At 39.3% G+C, this 25,105-nt stretch overlaps 1 protein-coding gene across 2 annotated transcripts in view; it reads left to right on the forward strand.

The window, feature by feature from the left end:
* The window catches only part of LOC133638740 (WD repeat-containing protein 7), a 591,313-nt gene that overhangs the window by 152,310 nt on the left and 413,898 nt on the right, over positions 1–25,105 (forward strand). For both annotated transcript variants that reach the window (XM_062031642.1, XM_062031641.1), the window contains exon 24: positions 14,931–15,117. In XM_062031642.1, coding sequence (XP_061887626.1) covers positions 14,931–15,117 — 187 coding nt within the window. The remainder of the gene's footprint in view (positions 1–14,930; positions 15,118–25,105) is intronic.

Consider the following 25,105-nt stretch of genomic DNA (forward strand, 5'->3'; position numbering starts at 1 on the left):
CTCTTTAACCGAATCATAAATCACTAGTCTCTCCTAAGTTCAGACAACTGTGAAATGTTTGTTTTCTCATTTGTGTTTAGGTGTACTTGAGTTTTAGCCCCCTTCATTCACTCTCTCCTTTATCCTTTTCGCATTCAGTCTGTTTTTCTCTCTCTATCCACCCCATCTCCTACTCCACCTGTCTCCGTCATGAAATTGTAAGATGGATTGTTGTTGTTGGCATACAGCGCTGTGTGTTCGTGATAAATGAGAGCTGTCTACCCAGAGAGAAGGCGGGTACAGTAGTCTATATGGCAGTGTATAGATTTATGTTTTCATATGGCGAGAGCAGAAATGTACAGGAAGGAGGGGGGAAATTGAGCCAAGGATGGAAAGAAGGATGGACAAATGATGACAAAAGAAAGTGGTTGTGGAAAGGATACAGAGGGAAACCGTCCATTCTGTGCTTTCTTTGGACAATTGCATCTACTGTCAATGTCCAAGTAGTGACTGAAAGTGTCTGTCTATTCATAATGAATAATGCCGGAATTAATTCAAACTGTCCTGACAGATTGTCATTTTTTTTTGTTGCTTAAAACCCCCCAAATCTGTTTTGCAAAATACAAGTCTACACTGCCTTAGAACATTTTACCGCAATCATTTGACATCAAGCGTTTACACAGTACAATTTAAGTTTTTAATATGTTGAGAAATGTGTTTAGGGTACACACTTTAGGGCTGCAACTAACAAGTAATTTGATAATCGATTAATCTGTCGATTATTACTTCGATTAATCGATTAATAACCGGATAAAAGAGACAAACTACATTTCTATTCTTTCCAGTATTTTATTGGAAGAAAAAAAACAGCATACTGGCACTATACTTATTTTGATTATTGTTTCTCAGCTGTTTGTAAATGTTGCAGTTTATAAAAAAAATAAAAATAAAAAGTCGATGACTAAATTAATCGCCAACTATTTTTATAATCGATTTTAATCGATGAGTTGTTGCAGCCCTAACACACTTTAAACGATCAATTTTAATCAGATTTATTCATCTACAGTGGTAACTTGTTATTTTTGTTTGTAATATGTTCCAAAACGTCAGACAAACTAAATCATGCGAAAGCCGAAGCATTTTTCCCCAGAAGAAATAATGTACCGTATTTTTCGGACTATAAGGCACACTTAAAATCCATTCATTTTCTCAAAACTCGACAGTGCGCCTTGTAATGTACGGAATAATTTTGGTTGTGCTTACCGACCTCGAAGCTATTTTATTTGGTACCTGGTGAAATGATAAGTGTGACCTGTAGATGGCATCCACACATAAGAGATGCGTGTAGGCTGCAATATGACTCAAGTAAACAACACCAAAATTTCAAATGTTCCATTGAAAATATAGAACATTACACACGGCGCTCAAAAATCTATCAAAATGTTTTAGTACGACTTTGGTAAGCTATGAAGCCGCACGGCTTGATGGATTGTACTGTGCTTCAACATACGAGTATTATTATGGTGTGTGTGTAAGGTAAGACATTATCTGGTGTTTTGTTTCGCAATATTATGCAACAGCAACTTTTCTTACCTTCTGATCTGTATTTGGGATCTGCATAAATCCTGAAAATTTGCGCGTCCGCCTTTGTAGTCCATACCGACGGCTTCTTCTTTTTCTCTATCTTCTTGTTATGGGACATTCATCCTCCCCTGTTGCCATTTCTAATATTAAGTATTGTAAAGTTCGTAGTTATATCTGTCAGTAAACTCGCCATGAAAGCGCTAAAACATACCGGTGTAGTGAGTTTACATTATTCACCCAAGGAACTTTAGTTATTAGAGAGTTCCGGGCGGACGGTTTTTCACGGGACACATTTGTTGCACTAGTTGTTGTTGCACTAGTGAGCCACGGATGAGGAGATACTGCTTCGTTATTGATTGAAGTAAAGTCTGAATGTCATTAAAACAGTTAGCTCCATCTTTTGACACTTCTTCCACTCCCGTCCTTGCACGCTACACCGTTACAACACAGATGACGGGGAAAAGACGCTGCCGAAGGTGAGCCACGTAAATAAGACCGCCCACAAAATGGTGCATCCTGAAGAAAGCGGCTTGAAGATGATCTGTAAAACATAACATAAGAACCACCATTACTTGTTATGTAGACCACAAGGAAGTGTTTTCCATTTCGAAAAAAATAATAATAATATGACCCCTTTAATGCGCCCTATAATCCGGTGCACCTTTTGTATGAAAATAGACCTGACTAGACCCGCTCATCGGCAGTGCGCCTTATAATCCGGTGTGCCCTATGGTCCGGAAAATAAGGTAAATCAAGTTAATCTGTCGCTTGCACCCAAAATATTTAAACTAAAGCATATTAATAGATAATAATTATAGTTTTATATGCAAAAAGCAGTACAAAATACTAATGCAATTAAATGGATATATCAACATTTACCATTACTTATCTTTATTGAAGACTTTTGTTGCAGAACATGGAAGGAGAGAGCCACTCGGACGCTACTTTTATACTTTTTTTCTTTTTCTTGAATTTGAGTGTTTCTCACATTTTTAATTAACTGTGACTACACAACCCTACAGCATGTGACCCTATGCTTCAACTCACAACTTTCTTTGGCCTTATTTTGCAGCTGTACTAATAATTTTTTTTTTAAAAAAAGCACAGAGACTGCGTCACCATTGTACAGGACGCTTATTGTGGGGTACTCGATTTTCTAGATTGATAAGCGGGAAAACGCACACGTTTGTTAATATAGACCAGACCTGGGCAAATTAAGGCCCGGGGGCCACATGCGACCCGTTAAGCTTTTCAATCTGGCCCGCCAGACATTCCCAAATAATTTTTTTAGATCTTTAAAATGGAAAGTGTAGCTGCCATTATGATGTGCAGCAATGTTTTCAAATGACCGTAAGTCTTGAACTATACAAAGTATTTCAATGGTTGGAATCTGCGCTTTTGCATGATATACTAGTTATTATGGTAATCTAATTAGTTACTATGGTCATCTAATTAGTTACTATGGTAATCTATGTCACAGCAGCTCAGACGAGGCACCAAGCAGTGTGGGCGGGAAGCGTTTCCACAGACGCGGAAGGAGATTTTCACAACAAAGTTCTAAAGCTTAGTGATGTATCAGATATATCAGATTGTAGGTGGGTTTATTTTGTACCCCTCGCGTTCATATTTCACTGTGTGTTGCATTTTTGTTGTGTTTCACTTGATTGTAAAATATGTCGATCGAAAGGGGGTGTGATATTCATATTTTGTCAATGTTCAGTGTTTTATCGTTCATAGAAAAATCTAAAATTCCATTACGTTTTTTAAGGCGGTCTGTCATAACGTTTTTAGCCATTATCAGACATTATTGTGAGGTTTTGTATAAGTGTTCCTAAAAATAGATATACCGGCCCCCAGACACATTTTTTTCTCTAAATGTGGCCCCCGAGTCAAAATAATTGCCCAGGCCTGATATAGACTGTATACAAAAACCGGGGAAAGCTTTTGGCGAATATTCCCATCAAAAACCGAATCAAACAAAAAGTGGGGCGTACAAAAGCTTTGCCACTACATTAAAAATGGAGGTGTATTTCCTAATAACTCTGATATTCAGATACAATTCAGTCCATCAAAACAATTTTGACATTCAACATAGAATGGCTTTGATTTGTAAAATGGTAAATACAATAATTAAGTCAAACCTCCGAAGCTTGAGGTCTAGTCTTGAAGTGCTGGCTGTCCAGAGTCGGGACCCGGGGTGGACCGCTCTCCTGTGCATCGGTTGGGGACATCTCTGCGCTGCTGACCAGTCTCCGCTCGGGATGGTCTCTTGCTGGCCCCACTATGGACTGGACTCTCACTATTATGTTAGATCCACTATGGACTGGACTTTCACAATATTATGCTGGACCCACTCGACGTCCATTGCATCCGGTTTTTACCCTAGAGGGGTGGGGGGGTCACCCACATCTGCGGTCCTCTCCAAGGTTTCTCATAGTCATTCACATTAACATCCCACTGGGTTGTGAGTTTTTCCTTGCCCTGATGTGGGCTCTGAACCGAGGATGTCGTTGTGGCTTGTGCAGCCCTTTGAGACACTTGTGATTTAGGGCTATATAAATAAACATTGATTGATTGATTGATTGATAGTCTACAAACTCCATTTCCATATGAGTTGGGAATTTGTGTTAGATGTAAATATAAACGGAATACAATGATTTGCAAATAATTTTCAACCCATATTCAGTTGAATATGCTACAAAGACAACATATTTGATGTTCAAACTGGTAATTATTATTTTGCAAATAATCAATAACTTTAGAATTTGATGCCAGCAACACGTGACAAAGAAGTTGGGAAAGGTGGCAATAAATACTGATAAAGTTGAGGAATGCTCATCAAACACTTATTTGGAACATCCCACGGGTGTGCAGGCTAATTGGGAACAGGTGGGTGCCATGATTGGGTATAAAAGTAGATTCCATGAAATGCTCAGTCATTCACAAACAAGGATGGGGCGAGGGTCACCACTTTGTCAACAAATGGGTGAGCAAATTGTTGAACAGTTTAGGAAAAACCTTTCTCAACCAGCTGTTGCAAGGAATTTAGGGATTTCCCCATCTACGGTCCGTAATATCATCAAAGGCTTCAGAGAATCTGGAGAAATCACTGCACGTAAGCAGCTAAGCCCGTGACCTAAGATCCCTCAGGCTGTACTGCATCAACAAGCGACATCAGTGTGTAAAGGATATCACCACATGGGCTCAGGAATACTTCAGAAACCCACTGTCAGTAACTACAGTTGGTCGCTACATCTGTAAGTGCAAGTTAAAACTCTCCTATGCAAGGCGAAAACCGTTTATCAACAACACCCAGAAACGCCGTCGGCTTCGCTGGGCCTGAGCTCATCTAAGATGGACTGATGCAAAGTGGAAAAGTGTTCTGTGATCTGACAAGTCCACATTTCAAATTGTTTTTGGAAACTGTGGACGTCGTGTCCACTGGACCAAAGAGAAAAAGAACCATCCGGATTGTTATAGGCGCAAAGTAGAAAAGCCAGCATCTGTGATGGTATGGGGGTGTATTAGTGCCCAAGACATGGGTAACTTACACATCTGTGAAGGCGCCATTAATGCTGTAAGGTACATACAGGTTTTGGAGCAACATATGTTGCCATCCAAGCAACGTTACCATGGACGCCCCTGCTTATTTCAGCAAGACAATGCCAAGCCACGTGTTACATCAACGTGGCTTCATAGTAAAAGAGCGCAGGTACTAAACTGGCCTGCCTGTAGTCCAGACCTGTTTCCCATTGAAAATGTGTGGCGCATTATGAAGCCTAAAATACCACAACGGAGACCCCCGGACTGTTGAACAACTTAAGCTGTACATCAAGCAAGAATGGGAAAGAATTCCACCTGAGAAGCTTCAAAAATGTGTCTCCTCAGTTCCCAAACGTTTACTGAGTGTTGTTAAAAGGAAAGGCCATGTAACACAGTGGTGAACATGCCCTTTCCCAACTACTTTGGCACGTGTTGCAGCCATGAAATTCTAAGTTCATTATTATTTGCAAAAAAAAAATAAAGTTTATGAGTTTGAACATCAAATATGTTGTCTTCGTAGTGCATTCAACTGAATATGGGTTGAAAAGGATTTGCAAATCATTGTATTCCGTTTATATTTACATCTAACACAATTTCCCAACTCATATGGAAACGGGGTTTGTAATATCTTGAGTTTTATTTCAAATCTATTGTGCTGGTGGTGGTTGTCACCTTGTGACTGACCAGGGTCAGGTCCAGTTTACCCACCCCACCAAGTCGGCACAGGATAAGCATTACGGAATGAATAAATGAATGACCGTGGTGGAGCAAATGTGCATCGATTAAGGCCATGTGTTTCTATATGAGATATAGAGTCACTGGCAGTACGACGGCGGAGCGAGTGAAGCTCTACTCAAAAGATATTCATTGTATTAGATTTGTATTAACTCTATAGTTTCTGTTTTTCCGCGTATGCTTATTGTGCCACTCTTTTTCTTCATTCTTTCCCACTCTGTGCAGCCTGGCTGATTGAGCTTTCATCCTTTAACTAAGTCTCTAACATTGATTTACCTTCACTCAAGTTAAAACAGACAAAGAGAGGGTGGCGGGTGGAAGGAAGAAAGACAGTAGAAAGCCTGTTAATGGCGGTGTAGGCAGTTGAATCGGCACGGTAAATTACAATATTCCAATTTGTTACGATTCCACGCTCTTCCTTTTACTCCTCGGTTCCTCCCCTTGTCTGTTTCCTCCCACCAAACTCCTGCTCTAATTACCCTCTCGGTGTTAATGTGACATGTTTACAACTCTAACTCACACTCCATTATGGCCGACTGATGCTTTGTCAATAGATATTGGTTCATTTGAATCTAGAGCCCTACTTTAAATAAAGATGTCCGTGGTGAGAAATGGACCTAGACTACTCTCTACACTTCTTCTTTACTGCTAGAGCTGCAACTGGATTTATATCCTCGCTTGTTAATACTCACCTTAAACCAAAAAAATTATAAAATGTGGCTCTCAGTTTGAAATTCCCCACTCTCTGATCCAAACATGCAAGCGCCCACCCCTCATCAATCACATTATGACCTCTGACTGTTCATCTGTTTCACTGTGAGAAAAGCATGTGCATAAATATTCACATCAGGGATTTGACTTTGACCAGTGATCTATTGCCCCGTGACCTCCATATTGCACTCCTCCCTCTCTGACACAGTCACCCGTTTAGTTTATATACTGGTTATCAGTTTATGTGAAACTAATCGCTCTCTGGAGCTCAGATCGATTTCCTGCCAGAATCAGGAGAACAATTAAGTTAGCGAATGAATGTGCATATTTTATACACAATCTACAATAGCATTCAACTTCCACGTGTTGTAAAAAACGAATCATTACATCGTACTTTCCCTGACAATATGTCAAAATGGTCTTACATGTAGGGTTGTACGGTATACCGGTATTACAAACCCCGTTTCCATATGAGTTGAGAAATGGTGTTAGATGTAAATATAAACGGAATACAATGATTTTTTTTGCAAATAATAATTAACTTAGAATTTCATGGCTGCAACACGTGCCAAAGTAGTTGGGAAAGGGCAAGTTCACCACTGTGTTACATGGCCTTTCCTTTTAACAACACTCAGTAAATGTTTGGGAACTGAGGAGACACATTTTTGAAGGTTCTCAGGTGGAATTCTTTCCCATTCTTGCTTGATGTACAGCTTAAGTTGTTCAACTGTCTCCGTTGTGGTATTTTAGGCTTCATAATGCGCCACACATTTTCAATGGGAGACAGGTCTGGACTACAAGCAGGCCAGTCTAGTACCGCACTCTTTTGCTATGAAGCCACGTTGATGTAACACGTGGCTTGGCATTGTCTTGCTGAAATAAGCAGGGGCGTCCATGGTAACGTTGCTTGGATGGCAACATATGTTGCTCCAAAACCAGTATGTACCTTTCAGCATTAATGGTGCCTTCACAGATGTGTAAGTTACCCATGTCTTGGGCACTAATACACCCCCATACCATCACAGATGCTGTCTTTTCAACTTTGCGCCTATAACAATCCGGATGGTTCTTTTCCTCTTTGGTTCGGAGGACACGACGTCCACAGTTTCCCCAAAAAATTTGAAATGTGGACTCGTTAGACCACAGAACACTTTTCCACTTTGTATCAGTCCATCTTAGATGAGCTCAGGCCCAGCGAAGCCGACGGCGTTTCTGGGTGTTGTTGATCAACTTTTTTCGCCTTGCATAGGAGAGTTTTAACTTGCACTTACAGATGTAGCGACCAACTGTAGTTACTGACAGTGGGTTTCTGAAGTGTTCCTGAGCCCATGTGGTGATATCCTTTACACACTGATGTCGCTTGTTGATGCAGTACAGCCTGAGGGATCGAAGGTCACGGGCTTAGCTGCTTACGTGCAGTGTTTTCTCCAGATTCTCTGAACCCTTTGATGATATTACGGACCATAGATGGTGAAATCCCTAAATTCCTTGCAATAGCTGGTTGAGAAATGTTGTTCTTAAACTGTTCAACAATTTGCTCACGCATTTGTTGACAAAGTGGTGACCCTCGCCCCATTCTTGTTTGTGAATGACTGAGCATTTTATGGAATCTACTTTTATACCCAATCATGGCACCCACCTGTTCCCAAATTGCCTGTTCACCTGTGGGATGTTCCAAATAAGTGTTTGATGAGCATTCCTCAACTTTATCAGTATTTATTGCCACCTTTCCCAACTTCTTTGTCACGTGTTGCTGGCATCAAATTCTAAAGTTATTGATTATTTCCAAAAAAAAAAAAAAGTTTATTAGTTTGAACATCAAATATGTTGTCTTTGTAGCATATTCAACTGAATATGGGTTGAAAATGATTTGCAAATCATTGTATTCCGTTCATATTTACATCTAACACAATTTCCCAACTCATATGGAAACGGGGTTTGTAGTATAGTACCGCAATACTAATGAATCATTTTCGGTACTATACCGCCTCTGAAAAGTACAGGTCCTCCACACCGTCTTCACGTCTTGTCATTTCTGATTCACGAGCAGAGGAGCATGTTCGGCAGCGCACAATCACGGAGTACTTACAAGCAGACACAATGTGTAGACAGAAAAGGGAGAACAGACGCATTTTGGCTTAAAAACTAAAGATAAAGGTGAAGCTATAACACTGAAACACCCTCAGGAAGAAGTGCTTTACGACATGGCTAGCTAACTAGCGGCTGATTGATTGAGACTTTTATTAGTAGATTGCACAGTACAGTACATATTCCGTACAATTGACCACTAAATGGTAACACCCGAATACATTTTTCAACTTGTTTAAGTCGGGGTCCACGTTAATCAATTCATGGTATTCATTTTTTTTTTTTTCATTTCCATTTATTTATTTATTTCAGGCAATGACAAAGACGTACAAGTTGACAAAACATAATAATATAAATTAATATAGTGCATGATTGTCCAGTTTTGCCTGAAAGGGAGTGGGAAGAAGATAATTTATTTAATCCCACCCCCGGTTCTCCATTCAGTGATTATTCACATGAGTTTCACTCTTACTTTGTTCAAAGATTATAATACAGATGTTGTATCATAGTGGCATTACCACAGGTAACAATAATTATTACACTGTAACAATAATTTGTATCAACAATGTAGGAATAATGAATATACCAACAATGGTAATAGACAACATAGTAATAATGGTAATAGACAACATAGCAATAATGGTAATAGACAACATAGCAATAATGGTAATAGACAACATAGCAACAATGGTAATAGACAACATAGCAATAATGGTAAGGAAACATTGAGCACATGTTAACACTTTGAGACAGAGTATAGCAGCAGGTCAAATTAAAGACCCTCATCTCTATATTTGAACCAGACCCCATGTTTGTATAATAGTTTAAATCGATTAATAGTTTGGCATTGCTTGTGATGTAAGTCCAGTTTGTTCCATAGTTTTACTCCGCATACAGACACACAAAAACGTTTACGAGTGGTTTGAGCTCTCGGCAATAAGAAATATCCAAAGCCTCTCAAGTTATGAGCCTGCACTCGTCTTATAAAAAAAAGTTGTAGATTAGGCGGCAATAATTTGTTAAATGCTTTATATAAGATTATTAATGTATTATATTTAACAAGGTCATCAAATTTGAGCAACTTTGATTGCATAAACAGATTATGAGTATGTTCAAAATAACCAACGAATGATCCGCACTGCACTTTTCTGTAATATGATCAGAGGATGAATTGTGTTGTGGTAAGTATTCCCCCATACTTCAACACAGTATGTAAGGTATGGCAGTACCAAGGTGCAGTATAGAGTACGGAGTGCATTTTCATTGAGGTATAGTTTTGCTTTGTTTATAATTGAGAGGCTTTTGGAGATTTTTGTTGTAATGTGTCTGACATGAGGTTTCCATGATAGTTTATTATCAATTATTACTCCCAAAAATGTATTCTCATTTACAATTTCAATTTGAGTACCATCAATACTTATTTTCTGTTCAGACATTATGTTGCGATTTCCAAACATCACTATCTTAGTTTTATTTATATTCAAAGATAATTTATTTGTGTCCATCCATTTTTTTACTATGTTTAGTTCTGTGTTTACTGTATTTATGAGCTCATTATAGTCATCACTACTGTAGAATATATTTGTGTCGTCTGCAAATAGTATAAATTTCAGTATTTTATATGTATTAAACATATATATAATTAAAGTATAAATATATACTATCAGCATAATACAGTCATCACACAAGTTAATCATCAGAGTATATACATTGAATTATTTACATTATTTACAATCCAGGGGGTGGGATGTTGAGCGGGTTGGGGGGGGGGGGGTAGGTTTGGTTGATATCAGCACTTCAGTCATCAACAGTAATATCATCTGAGAAATGGACATTGAAACAGTGTAGGTCTGACTTGGTAGGATATGTACAGCGAGCAGAGAACATAGTGAGCTCAGAAAGCATAAGAACAAGTATATACATTTGATTATTTACATTTGATTATTTACAATCCGGGGAGGTGGGATGTGTTGGGGGGAGAAAGGAGATTCTTCTCCGAAGTAAATGCCGTACATTATTATTGCATTACTTCATAAAACTATAACTGTAGTTGCTTATACCACATTTTATTGTATTATACAACATTCATTATGTAAACATTTTTTTAAAGGTATTAAATCGATTTTATTTAATTTCAATGTACACGTTCATTTGGCATACAAGTGATTAAGCACTGTTGTATTTGCTTGTGCGCATCCTCTGTTTTTAAAACGAACCGCAATGTCGGCATTTGAAAAAACTGTCACTCTGAGACCCAATTTTTTTTAAAAAGCAGGTTTGTCTTTAAAAACATGGTTTGTCTCCAGCTATACACTACCGTTCAAAAGTTTGGGGTCACATTGAAATGTCCTTATTTTTGAAGGAAAAGCACTGTACTTTTCAATGAAGATAACTTTAAAATAGTCTTAACTTGAAAGAAATACACTCTATACATTGCTAATGTGGTAAATGACTATTCTAGCTGCAAATGTCTGGTTTTTGGTGCAATATCTACATAGGTGTATAGAGGTCCATTTCCAGCAACTATCACTCCAGTGTTCTAATGGTACAATGTGTTTGCTCATTGGCTCAGAAGGCTAATTGATGATTAGAAAACCCTTGTGCAATCATGTTCACACATCTGAAAACAGTTTAGCTCGTTACAGAAGCTACAAAACTGACCTTCCTTTGAGCAGATTGAGTTTCTGGAGCATCACATTTGTGGGGTCAATTAAACGCTCAAAATGGCCAGAAAAAGAGAACTTTCATCTAAAACTCGACAGTCTATTCTTGTTCTTTAGAAATGAAGGCTATTCCACAAAATTGTTTGGGTGACCCCAAACTTTTGAACGGTAGTGTATATTTCCCTACTTCAACCCGACAAGGTGTGTGCATGAATTCATGTGTTCAGATGTAAACCAATAAGGAAGGTCCTCTGCCATTTCTGAGAGGTTAATGATGCTCGGAGATGAAGCTGATTAGATTATCTATGTGCATTTCCAGACTGGAGAACGCTTACTGCTACGAGATAAGAAATATTTACAGTAAATGATCTATATTTTATTAAACAATTATTCTTTGAAATGACCATTTAGCAAAAATACAATTGAATGCATCAATCCATAAAGGAAATTAGCTGGACCCAGAGTAATGTTGACATGTTTGCAGGTTAATGTCACAGTTATAGTGCTGGCATTTAAAAGCCACTGGTTTCAGCGAAATACCTGTCTTGGAGCTCAAAATGGAATTATCTCCAGTTAGTCAGAGTTTTACTAACATTACTCCATATTTTCATGTCTAATTTGGCTCGTTTTGTCACTCCGTGATATCTTCGTCATGCAAGTTATGGAGATGGTGAGTTCCACTGGTTCAGATTGACAGACTGACACCTGGGCGGTGGACTGGGGGATGGGGGTTTTGTTATGTGTGTGTTTGGGGGAGGGAGGCCTTATTGCGAGTTGGGAGATATTTTCCGGACCTTTTTAATGGTCAGTCTGTCCCCACAGAGGCTGACTCAAATGTCATGTCAGCTATGAACTGACCTCCATCTCACTCGCTGGCTTCATCCTGAGTGTGTGGGCATGTTGCACGAAGTTTGATTCCTTTCGACCTCACACCTAAATTAAATCCTAAGGAATTTGGCATGTTTTATTTATGAGATGTCATTCCGCAGTCTCGGGCATACAGTTGCGCTCATATGTTTACATTAGAGATGTCCGATGATGGCTTTTTTGCCCATATCCGATATTCCGATATTGTCCAACTCTTGATTACCGATTCCGATATCAACCGATACCGATATATACAGTCGTGGAATTAACACATTAGTATGCCTAATTTTGTTGTGATGCCCCGCTGGATGCATTAAACCAGTGGTCCCCAACCTTTTTGTAACTGCGGACCGGTCAACGCTTGAAAATTTGTCCCACGGGGGGGGGGGGGGGGTGTTTATTAATTATTTATTTATTTTTCATGTGTGCTTATGTGTATCCCTGCAGACTGTATTGATCTATATTGATATATAATGTAGGAACCAGAAATATACTGTATATTATTATTATTATTATATATATATGGTAGCGTCCCGGAAGAGTTAGTGCTGCAAGGGGTTCCGGGTATTTGTTCTGTTGTGTTTATGTTGTGTTACGGTGCGGATGTTCTCCCGAAATGTGTTTGTCATTCTTGTTTGGTGTGGGTTCACAGTGTGGCGCATATTTGTAACAGTGTTAAAGTTGTTTATATGGCCACCCTCAGCGTGACCTGTATGGCTGTTGACCAAGTATGAATTGCATTCACTTGTGTGTGTGAAAAGCCGTAGATATTATGTGACTGGGCCAGCACGCAAAGGCAGTGCCTTTAAGGCACACCCCCTATATTGTTGTCTGGGTGGAAATCGGGAGAAATTCGGGAGAATGGTTACCCCGGGAGATTTTCGGGAGGGGCACTGAAATTCGGGAGTCTCCCGGGAAAATCGGGAGGGTTGACTGGGAGACGCAACTGCTCTGTACTTCTCCCTACGTCCGTGTACCCCTCCGTACAGCGGCGTTTTAAAAAGTGAAGGTATGTCCACCTTGTCATACCCTCAAGTGAAGGTATGTCCAACTTGTAATACCCTCACGTGAAAGTATGTCCACCTTGTCATACCTTCAAATGAAGGTATGTCCACCTTGTCATACCCTCAAGTGAAGGTATGTCCACCTTGTAATACCCTCACGTGAAGGTATGTCCACCTTGTCATACCCTCAAGTGAAGGTATGTCCACCTTGTCATACCCTCAATGAAGGTATGTCCACCATGTCATACCCTCAAGTGAAGGTATGCCCACCTTGTAATACCCTCACATGAAGGTATGTCCACCTTGTCATACCCTCAAGTGAAGGTATGTCCAGCTTGTCATACCCTCAAATGAAGGTATGTCCACCTTGTCATACCCTCAAGTGAAGGTATGTCCACCTTGTAATACCCTCACGTGAAGGTATGTCCACCTTGTCATACCCTCAAGTGAAGGTATGTCCACCTTGTCATACCCTCACGTGAAGGTATGTCCACCTTCTCATACCCTCACGTGAAGGTATGTCCACCTTGTCATACCCTCAAGTGAAGGTATGTATGTCCACCTTGTCATACCCTCACGTGAAGGTATGTCCACCTTGTCATACCCACAAGTGAAGGTATGTCCACCTTGTCATACCCTCAAGTGAAGGTATGTCCAGCTTGTCATACCCTCAAATGAAGGTATGTCCACCTTGTCATACCGTCAAGTGAAGGTATGTCCACCTTGTCATACCCTCAAGTGAAGGTATGTCCACCTTGTAATACCCTCACATGAAGGTATGTCCACCTTGTCATACCCTCAAGTGAAGGTATGTCCAGCTTGTCATACCCTCAAATGAAGGTATGTCCACCTTGTCATACCCTCAAGTGAAGGTATGTCCACCTTGTCATACCCTCAAAGAAGGTATGTCCACCTTGTCATACCCTCAAGTGAAGGTATGTACACCTTGTCATACCCTCAAGTGAAGGTATGTCCAGCTTGTCATACCCTCAAATGAAGGTATGTCCACCTTGTCATACCCTCAAGTGAAGGTATGTCCACCTTGTCATACCCTCAAAGAAGGTATGTCCACCTTGTCATACCCTCAAGTGAAGGTATGTACACCTTGTCATACCCTCAAGTGAAGGTATGTCCAGCTTGTCATACCCTCAAGTGAAGGTATGTCCACCTTGTCATACCCTCAAGTGAAGGTATGTCCACCTTGTCATACCCTCAAGTGAAGGTATGTCCACCTTGTCATACCCTCAAGTGAAGGTATGTCCACCTTGTCATACCCTCAAGTGAAGGTATGTCCACCTTGTAATACCCTCACATGAAGGTATGTCCACCTTGTCATACCCTCAAGTGAAGGTATGTCCAGCTTGTCATACCCTCAAATGAAGGTATGTTCACCCTGTCATACCCTTAAGGGAAGGTATGTTCACCCTGTCATACCCTCACATTTTACTTTTTGAAACCGATACCGATAATTTCCGATATTACATTTTAAAGCATTGATCGGCCGATAATATCGGCAGTCCGATATTATCTGGCATCTCTAATGTAAACCTATTCACTTTCCATTACAGATTGTGTTTGACTGCATCTCGCAGTTTCTCTTTGGTAGGGTAAAATAATTAGTTTGAAACCACTCATTGGGTGCATTAATACACTAAATATTAAGTACTAATGCAAGCTGTGTTTTTTTTGTGGTATTAAGACCTTTCATTTTGACTTATGATGCAATTTAAATTGTCTCTATGTTTTACCATCTCAGGCAAGGCTCTGACCTTCCTGCTGCTGCAGCCGCCGAGCCCGAAGCTGCCGCCCCACAGCACCATCCGCCGCACTGCCATTGATCTGATCGGCCGAGGATTCACTGTGTGGGAGCCGTACATGGACGTGTCGGCGGTGCTCATGGGACTGCTGGAGCTCTGTGCTGATGCTGAAAAGCAGCTGGCCAAGTGAGTCATAACACACTTTAAATATTAATTTATTCATAGTCGGGGTAGGCGGTGTCTTTCGTGATCTATGGAGAGAATGAACTATGATTCAATTGCTATTGTTGAAATACTATTTTTATATTGAAGGATTTTATTTATAATTAGTACGCATTGATAAATGTGACAAGGGGATTTCGGAGACTTAACCAACTCTCCCTTGGTGTAGCTTTTGCCTGAAGACTTATTTTAGACATTTCTGCCAATTCCGATACCAATCATCCATGAGTGAAATCAGCCGATACCAATACATGTATTGACATGTATTAACTGTACATTTTTAAATGTATTAATGGTGAGTGCTATAGACAATTTAACCATATCAACACGAAATTCAAACTATTTCCTTATTTTATTTTATTACCATATTTTCCTGGACCATAGGGCGCACCGGATTATAAGCCGCACTGCCGATGAATGGTGTATTTTCAATCTTTTTTCAAATATAAGGCGTACCATATTATAGGGCGCATTAAATGAGTCATATACACTACCGTTCAAAAGTTTGGGGTCACATTGAAATGTCCTTATTTTTCAATGAAGATAACTTTAAACTAGTCTTAACTTTAAAGAAATACACTCTATACATTGCTAATGTGGTAAATGACTATTCTAGCTGCAAATGTCTGGTTTTTGGTGCAATATCTACATAGGTGTATAGAGGCCCATTTCCAGCAACTATCACTCCAGTGTTCTAATGGTACAATGTGTTTGCTCATTGGCTCAGAAGGCTAATTGATGATTAGAAAACCCTTGTGCAATCATGTTCACACATCTGAAAACAGTTTAGCTCGTTGCAGAAGCTACAAAGCTGACCTTCCTTTGAGCAGATTGAGTTTCTGGAGCATCACATTTGTGGGGTCAATTAAACGCTCAAAATGGCCAGAAAAAGAGAACTTTCATCTGAAACTCGACAGTCTATTCTTGTTCTTAGAAATGAAGGCTATTCCACAAAATTGTTTGGGTGACCCCAAACTTTTGAACGGTAGTGTATATATAGTTTTTCTAAATGTAAAAGACTTCCTTGTGGTCTACATAACATGTAATGGTGGTTCTTTGGTCAAAATGTTGCATAGATTATGTTTTACAGATCATCTTCAAGCCGCTTTCTGGCAGTCGCTTCCGGATGCGCCGTTTTGTGGGCCGTCTTATTTACGTGGCTCACCTTCGGCAGCATCTTCTCCCCATCATCTTTGTTGTAGCGGTGTAGCGTGCAACGACGGGTGTGGAAGAAGTGACAAAAGATAGATCTAACTGTTTTAATGACATTCAGACTTTACTTAAATCAATAACGGAGCAGCATCTCCTCATCCGGAAACGACAACAATGAATGTGTCCCGTAAAAAGCCGTCAGACCTCTAATAACTAAAGTTCCCTGGGTGAATAATGTAAACTCACTACACAGGTATGTTTTAGCGCTTTCATGGCGAGTTTACTGACAGATATAAGTAAGAACTTTACACTACTTTATATTAGAAATGGCAACAGCGGAGGATGAATGTCCCATAACGAGAAGATAGAGAAAAAGAAGAAGCTTATCGACTACAGTGTCGGTACAGACTACAAAGGCGGACGCGTGCGATTTTTCAGGATTTATGCAGATCCCAAATACAGATCAGCAGGTACCAGAATGTAGGAAAAGTTGCTTAAAATATGTCTTACCTTATATACACGCTATAGTAATACTGGTATGTTGAAGGCTCCGACAATCCATCAAGCGGTGCGGCTTCATAGCTTACCAAAGTCGTACTAAAACATTTTGATAGATTTTTGAGCGCCGTGTGTAATGTTCTATATTTTCATTGGAACATATAAAATGTTGCTGTTGAGTCATATTGCCGTCATATTGCAGTCTATACGTGTCTCTTATGTTTGACTGCCATCTACTGGTCACACTTATCATTACACCATGTACCAAATAAAGTTGCTTTGAGGTCGGTAAGCAAAACCAGAATTATTCCGTACATAAGGCGAGTTTTAAGAAAAAACCAGTTTTAAGTGTGCCTTATAAAATACGGTACATACAAGTGTTTGATTAAACCTAAAACATTAGTAAACAATAACTAAACAAAAACAAAAACTACTACCGTATCTTCTACTCATTTAAATCCTTTGGGTTTTTTTTACCCTCAAAGTCCTCCTGGGTCCAGGGAGTTATTCCCTGCGTTTGTAAACATTCACAAAAAAAGATTTAGAAACATTTTTAGAAAATAAAAATATCGACCCAGTCTCTCAGTATTGATCATATTACCATATTTTTCCAGTGCACCGGATTATAAAACGCACTGCTGATGAGCAGGTTTTTTCAGGGCAATTTTCATAGGTCATGAAGTCATATTTATATATATTTTTTTCTACATATAAAACACTTACTTGTGTTTTACATAACATGTAATAGTTAGTGGTTCTTTGGTCAAAATGTTGCATTAATAATTTTTTAAAGATCATCTTCAAGCCGCTTTCTGAACGTTTCTTCAGGATGCCCCGTTTTGTAAGGGGGTCTTTTTTACGTGCCTCCACTTTGACATCATCTTCTCCCCATCATTGTTGTTTTACCGGCAGTTTTTAGTGCTTCCATGGCGAGTTTACTGACAGATATAAGTCAGAACTATACGCTATACATTTGATCATAAATGGCGACAGTGGAGGATGAATGCCCCCCAACAAGAGGATAGAGGAAAGGAAGAAGCTTATTAATTACATCTAGAGATGTCCGATAATGGCTTTTTTGCCGATATCCGATATTCCGATATTGTCCAACTCCTTATTACCGATTCCGATATCAACCGATACCGATATATACAGTCGTGGAATTAACACATTATTGTGCCTAATTCTGTTGTGATGCCCCGCTGGATGCATTAAACAATGTAACAAGGTTTTCCAAAATAAATCAATTCAAGTTATGGAAAAAAATGCCAACATGGCACTGCCATATTTATTATTGAAGTCACAAAGTGCATTATTTTTTTTTAACATGCCTCAAAACAGCAGCTTGGAATTCGGGACATGCTCTCCCTGAGAGAGCTTGAGGAGGTTGAGGTTGGCGGGGTTAAGGTGGGTGGGGGTAGCGGGGGGGTGTATATTGTAGCGTCCCGGAAGAGTTAGTGCTGCAAGGGGTTCTGGGTATTTGTTCTGTTGTGTTTATGTTGTGTTACGGTGCGGATGTTCTCCCGAAATGTGTTTGTCATTCTTGTTTGGTGTGGTTTCACAGTGTGGCGCATATTTGTAACAGTGTTAAAGTTGTTTATACATTCACCCTCAGTGTGACCTGTATGGCTGTTGACCAAGTATGCCTTGTGTGTGTGAAAAGCCGTAGATATTATATGACTAGGCCGGCACGCAAAGGCAGTGCCTTTAAGGTTTATTGGCGCTCTGTACTTCTCCCTACGTCCGTGTACACAGCGGCGTTTTAAAAAGTTATAAATTTTACTTTTTGAAACCGATAATTTTGAAACCGATACCGATAATTTCTGATATTACATTTTAAAGCATTTATCGGCCGATAATTTCGGCAGTCCGATGTTATCGGACATCTCTAATTACCATATATGGATAATCTGCTTAAGTCAATTGAACAGGCGTCATCCTCCAGTCCACACAATATCGCCTATGTGTGACTGCCATCTACTGGTCACACTTTTCATTACACCATGTCCCAAATAAAATTGCTTCGAGGTCGGTTAGCACAGCCAGAGTTAATACATACATTAGGCGCACTGGGTAGTAAGGCGCACTGTCGAATTTTGAGAAAATGAAAGGATTTTAAGTGTGCCTTATAGTCCCAAAAATACAGTACTAATACTACTCTTGGTATCAACACCACCAATTTATGGATTTATTTGCCCTCTTACATGTCGCGACAATACTGACCTACCAACAGTAGCTGTTTGTTTATCTTCTCTATGCCAGAAAATAACCTTTTTTGTACACTGTTGAGGTTTTTCATTGCACAGTAGTGCGTAAATGTGTTCCTGTATAGTATTTCTCCAGCAATGGTCAGGTGGTGACATCAATTATGGTATTTTGAGAGGTAATCATTAAAGTCGGACATCACTGAAGGCCTAGGTGGGAAACGCACGGCCCGCCACTGGAACCTGGTAATATGTATTTGATCATCTGTCTCAAAGTAAGTTTTGACTAGCACAGGCCTGGGCAATTATTTTGACTCGGGGGGCCAAGTTTAGAGAAAAAAAATGTGTCTGGGGGCCGGTATATCTATTTTTATGAAAACTAATACAAAACCTCACAATAAAGTCTTGTTGAATGCTAAAAATGTTATGACAGACCGCCTTAAAAACGGAATGGAATTTTTCTTTCTTTTCTATGAACGATAAAACCCTGAATATTGAGGAACATATGAACGTCACACCCCCCTCTCCATCCACATATTTTAAAATCAAGCCAAATGCAACAAACACAGCGAAATATGAACGTGAAGGGTAAAAAAAAAACTTTTTTGTAAAAATCTCCTTCCACGTCTGTCCCTGACACCCGCATTTCAGGCTCTGGAAACCCTCTGTGGAAACGCTCCCCACCCACACTGCTTGGTGCCTCGTCTGACCTGCTGTGACGTAGATTACCATACTAACTAGTAGGGTTGAGTTTGAGTTTATTTCGAACATGCAAGCATACAACATGATACATCACAATTTCCAGTTTCTCTTCGAAAAGGAGTAGAAAGAAGCAGAGCTTATTTAATCCTACCCCTTTTCTTTACATAACAGTTGCTAAAACTTTTTGTTCACTTCCTGTTCACAATTTATTCACAATAAACTCCATAAGTAATCACAATAAAAAATAAATAAATAAATAATAGTAATAATTGAATAATAATAATTGGTGAAGTAAGTCATATTTCATTCTACGGTATACGGGTATTAGTATAGTACCGCGATACTTATGAATCATATTCGGTACCATACCGCCTCTGAAAAGTACCGGTCCGCCACACCCTAAGATTTTTGCTTAAAATAAAGCCAATAATGCAATTTTTTCTGGTCCCCTTTATTTAGAAAAGTATCGAAAAGTATCGAAATAATATTGCTATCAGGACAATACTAGTCACTAAAATATCATGCAAAAGCGCAGATTCCAAGCATTGAAAGACTCAGTATAGTTGAAGACTTACGGTCATTAGAAAACATGACTGCAGCTACACTTTCCATCTTAAACATCTAAAAATATAATTTGGGAATGTCCCCATGTGGTCCCCGGGCCTTAATTTGCCCAGGTCTGGACTAGCCCAAACTGGAGCGTTGTGTATCGTTCAAGGCATGAATAAAGACCCCACACAGGGGGACCTGTCCCACTATTTGAGATCAATGAATTAATAAAATATAATGATTTTTTGGGGTTTCTGATCAAAATAAATAAACAATAATTAAAAATGTCATTGGACACTGACTGTAGTACTTAGACATCAGAGAGCTGACGCACTAAAATGGCAGCTAGACTTTAATCTGATTGCGGAGCATTACTGTGATGTAACGACGTCTGTGTTGCACTGACACGTCATTTTTTTGTCTGTGTTCATGAGCCTTGGTTAAATGACCACTTCCTAAAAAAGGTATACTGGTACATGCTTTGTATGCTGAAGATTACACATCCTATCACACAGTTTTATGGATTCTAGTTGTCAGAAGTGTTATAGGACAGAGATCAACCATACTTGTACAGTCAGGTTTTTAGAAATAAAATTGTCACTGCAGAAGACTGTAGTCCACAATCCTTATCTAGTGTCTGAGCCTGACATACTGTGTGTATGTCATCAGTTCTGCAGAAATCTCTATAGTCTGCATGAACTGATTATGTTAAGGCCGTAACTTGAGATGCGCCACTCTCGTAAAATGAGTATGGATATGTCTGCTGCCTGTGTGGAGTGGGTGTCTGTTTGTGTATTTGTGTGTGTGTGTGTGTGCATAAAGGAGAAAAAAACACAATTAAATTAGAAGCGGTGACAGCCTCAAAATTAAGACATAAAGCATAGAAAATAATGTATTAATAATAATAATAATAATAATAGATTTTATTTGTAAAAAGCACTTTACATTGAGTAAACAACCTCAAAGTGCTACAGTGTATTAAAAAAATAAAAATAAAAAGATAATAAAAAATAAAAATAAAATAAAAACTAGAACAACCAAATAGCTAGAACTAGTATGCATATATCTAAAAAGAAGGGTTTTTAAGCCTTTTTTAAAAGCATCCACAGTCTGTGGTGCCCTCAGGTGGTCAGGGAGAACGTTCCACAGACTGGGAGCGGCGGAGCAGAAAGCCCGGTTTCCCATTGTTCGTAGCTTTGTCCTCGGAGGTTGGAGGAGGTTAGCCTGTCCGGAGCAGAGGTGTCGAGTGGAGGATTTGGGGGTGAGTAGTTCTTTGAGGTAGAGGTGGGGGCATTTCCATGGAGGCACTGGTTAGACCATTTTCCTTTGTAAATCCCAAAGTTGTGGATGACTCATTAAGTCAAACCATTTAATTGTGTGAATGCACCAAAGTATTCACACATATGGTTTTCTACACCAAAATTAATTTATTTATTATTCAACTTCAACTTCTTCTTCTTCTCCAGATTTTGGCGCATTCTACCTTCCACATTTTTGACCCGATTCAAACCGTTCCAACTTCAAACTGTTCAGCCTATTCGGGAATCGCTGAGTTTCCCTTGACAAATTCCAAAAATTCCCAGTTTTCCCAGAATGCTAGGTTTTCCGGGGCATTTTTCCCATTTAAAATGAATTGGCCATTTTTCAAACTTTCAGCATTTCCACATTTTTTCAACCTATTCAAACCATTCCACCTTCAACACATTCCACCATTCTGGGAAATTAAGCTACCTTTTTTCCAAGTTCAAAAACATTCCAGGATTTTCCAGAATTGCTGGTTTTCCAAAGCCCTATTTCCACCCTTTTTGCTGGCGACTACTCCTTCCACATTTTTCACCCGATTCAAACCGTTCCAACTTCAAACTGTTAAGCCTACTTGGGAATCGCGGGCTTTCCCTTGACGAATTCCAAAAATTCCCTGATTTCCCAGAATTCCAGGTTTTCCGGGGCATTTTTCCCATTCAAAATGAATTGGCCATTTTTCAAACTTTCACCATTTCCACATTTTTCAACCTATTCAAACCATTCCACCTTCAACACATTCCACCGTTCTGGGAATTTAAGCTACCCTTTTTCCAAGTTCAAAAAAATGTCCAGGATTTTCCAGAATTCCTGTTTTTCCAAAGCCCTATTTCCACTCTTTTTGCTGGCGACTATACCTTCCACATTTGTCAACCCAGTTCAACCGTCCCACCGTCAAAACCTTCCTCTTAATCAGGACAAAAAACAAAGTTGTTTTTTGAACTGGAAAAATTCCCAGTTTTCCCAAAATTCCAGGAATTCCATAATTCCATTCCTCAATTCAACATGTTACTACTTCAACATTTCTTGACCGATTTGAAAAATTCCAACACCAACTATTTCAACTCATTCAGGCCATTCCAAGTTTTTTTTACCATTTTCAAAAAAAAATCCCGCTTTTCCCGAAATTCACATTGAAATCAATGGGACATTTTTCAAAGTTCCCCAATTCCCACATTTTTCATCTGATTCAAACTGTTCCAACGTCAAAATGTTCAGCCTGTTTGGGAATTGTGTGCTCTACTTCAACAATTCTAAAAACAATTCCAGGATTTCAGTTCAACTTCAGCATTGGAGCATTCACACGCAATTCCTTCAGGAATTGCCTCAAATAGTTCAACTTCAACTTCTTCTTCTCCAGATTTTGGCGCGCTCTACCTTCCACATTTTTCACCCGATTCAAACCGTTCCAACTTCAAACTGTTCAGTCTATTCGGGAATCGCTGGGTTTCCCTTGACAAATTCCAAAAATTCCCAGTTTTCCCAGCACTCCAGGTTTTCCGAGGCATTTTTCCCATTCAAAATGAATTGGCCATTTTTCAAACTTTCACCATTTCCACATTTTTCAACCGATTCAAACCATTTCACCTTCAACACATTCCACCATTCTGGGAAATTAAGCTACCCTTTTTCCAAGTTCAAAAAAATGTCCAGGATTTTCCAGAATTCCTGTTTTTCCAAAGCCCTATTTCCACTCTTTTTGCTGGCGACTATACCTTCCACATTTGTCAACCCAGTTCAACCGTCCCACCGTCAAAACCTTCCTCTTAATCAGGACAAAAAACAAAGTTGTTTTTTGAACTGGAAAAATTCCCAGTTTTCCCAAAATTCCAGGAATTCCATAATTCCATTCCTCAATTCAACATGTTACTACTTCAACATTTCTTGACCGATTTGAAAAATTCCAACACCAACTATTTCAACTCATTCAGACCATTCCAAGTTTTTTTACCATTTTCAAAAAAAAATCCAGCTTTTCCCGAAATTCACATTGAAATCAATGGGCCATTTTTCAAAGCCCCCCAATTCCCACATTTTTCATCTGATTCAAACTGTTCCAACGTCAAAATGTTCAGCCTGTTTGGGAATTGTGTGCTCTACTTCAACAATTCTAAAAACAATTCCAGGATTTCAGTTCAACTTCAGCATTGGAGCATTCACACGCAATTCCTTCAGGAATTGCCTCATCTCGTTCAACTTCAACTTTTTCTTCTTCTCCAGATTTTGGCGCGTTCTACCTTCCACATTTTTCACCCGATTCAAACCGTTCCAACTTCTGTGTTCAGCCTATTTGGGAATCGCGGGCTTTCCTTTGAAATTCCAAAAATTCCCAGATTTCCAGAATTCCAGTTTTCCGGGGCATTTTTCCCAGTCAAATTTAATTGGCCATTTTTCAAACTTTCACCATTTCCACATTTTTTCAACCTATTCAAACCATTCCACCTTCAACACATTCCACCATTCTGGGAAATTAAGCTACCCCTTTTCCAAGTTCAAAAAAATTCCAGGATTTTCCAGAATTCCTGGTTTTCCAAAGCCCTATTTCCACCCTTTATTCTGGCGACTACTCCTCCCACATTTTTCAACCCACTTAAACCGTTCCACCGTCAAAACATTTCTCTTAATCAGGACAAAAAAACTAAGTTGTTTGTTGAACTGGAAAAATTCCCAGTTTTCCCAAAATTCCAGGAATTCCGTAATTCCATTTTTCAATTCAACATGTTACTACTTCAACATTTCTTGACCGATTTGAAAAATTCCAACACCAACTATTTCAACTCATTCAGACCATTCCAAGTTTTTTACCATTTTCAAAAAAAAATCCCGCTTTTCCCGAAATTCCCAAATTGTTTGGAAATTCCCATTTAAATCAATGGGACATTTTTCAAAGTTCCACAACTCCCACATTTTTCATCTGATTCAAACTGTTCCAACTTCAAAATATTCAGCCTGTTTGAGAATTGTGTGCTCTACTTCAACAATTCTAAAAAAAAAAAAAAAATCCAGGATTTTCCAGAATTCTTGGTTTTCCAAAGCCCTATTTCCACCCTTTTTTGTGGCGACTACTCCTCCCACATTTTTCAACCCACTTCAACCGTTCCACCGTCAAAACCTTCCTCTTAATCCCAAAACGAAGTTGTTTTTTGAACTGGAAAAATTCCCAGTTTTCCCAAAATTCCAGGAATTCCGTTGAACAACAATTCTAAAATTCACCTACTCAGTGGCCTAGTGCAGTGTTTTTCAACCTTTTTTGAGCCAAGGCACATTTTTTTCATTAAAAAAATACGGAGGCACACCACCAGCAGAAAAGGTTAAACAATGAAACTCCACCAAGTTGTCAGGCCTTATTTTGAGTTTGTTGTTGTTTCCTGTGTGTCGTGATTTAGCACCTGTCTTGCGCTGTTATTTTGGTGACCCTTCCTGTTTTGTTGGTGTTCTCCTGTAGCAACTTCATGCCTTCCTTCGAGTGCTATTACCCGCACCTGCTTTGTTTTCACAATCAAGACTATTTAAGTTGTGCGTATGCTATCCTTCTTTGTGGGGAC

Source organism: Entelurus aequoreus, linkage group LG21, assembly GCF_033978785.1.
Source record: "Entelurus aequoreus isolate RoL-2023_Sb linkage group LG21, RoL_Eaeq_v1.1, whole genome shotgun sequence".
In the NCBI taxonomy this organism is placed as follows: Eukaryota; Metazoa; Chordata; class Actinopteri; order Syngnathiformes; family Syngnathidae; genus Entelurus; species Entelurus aequoreus.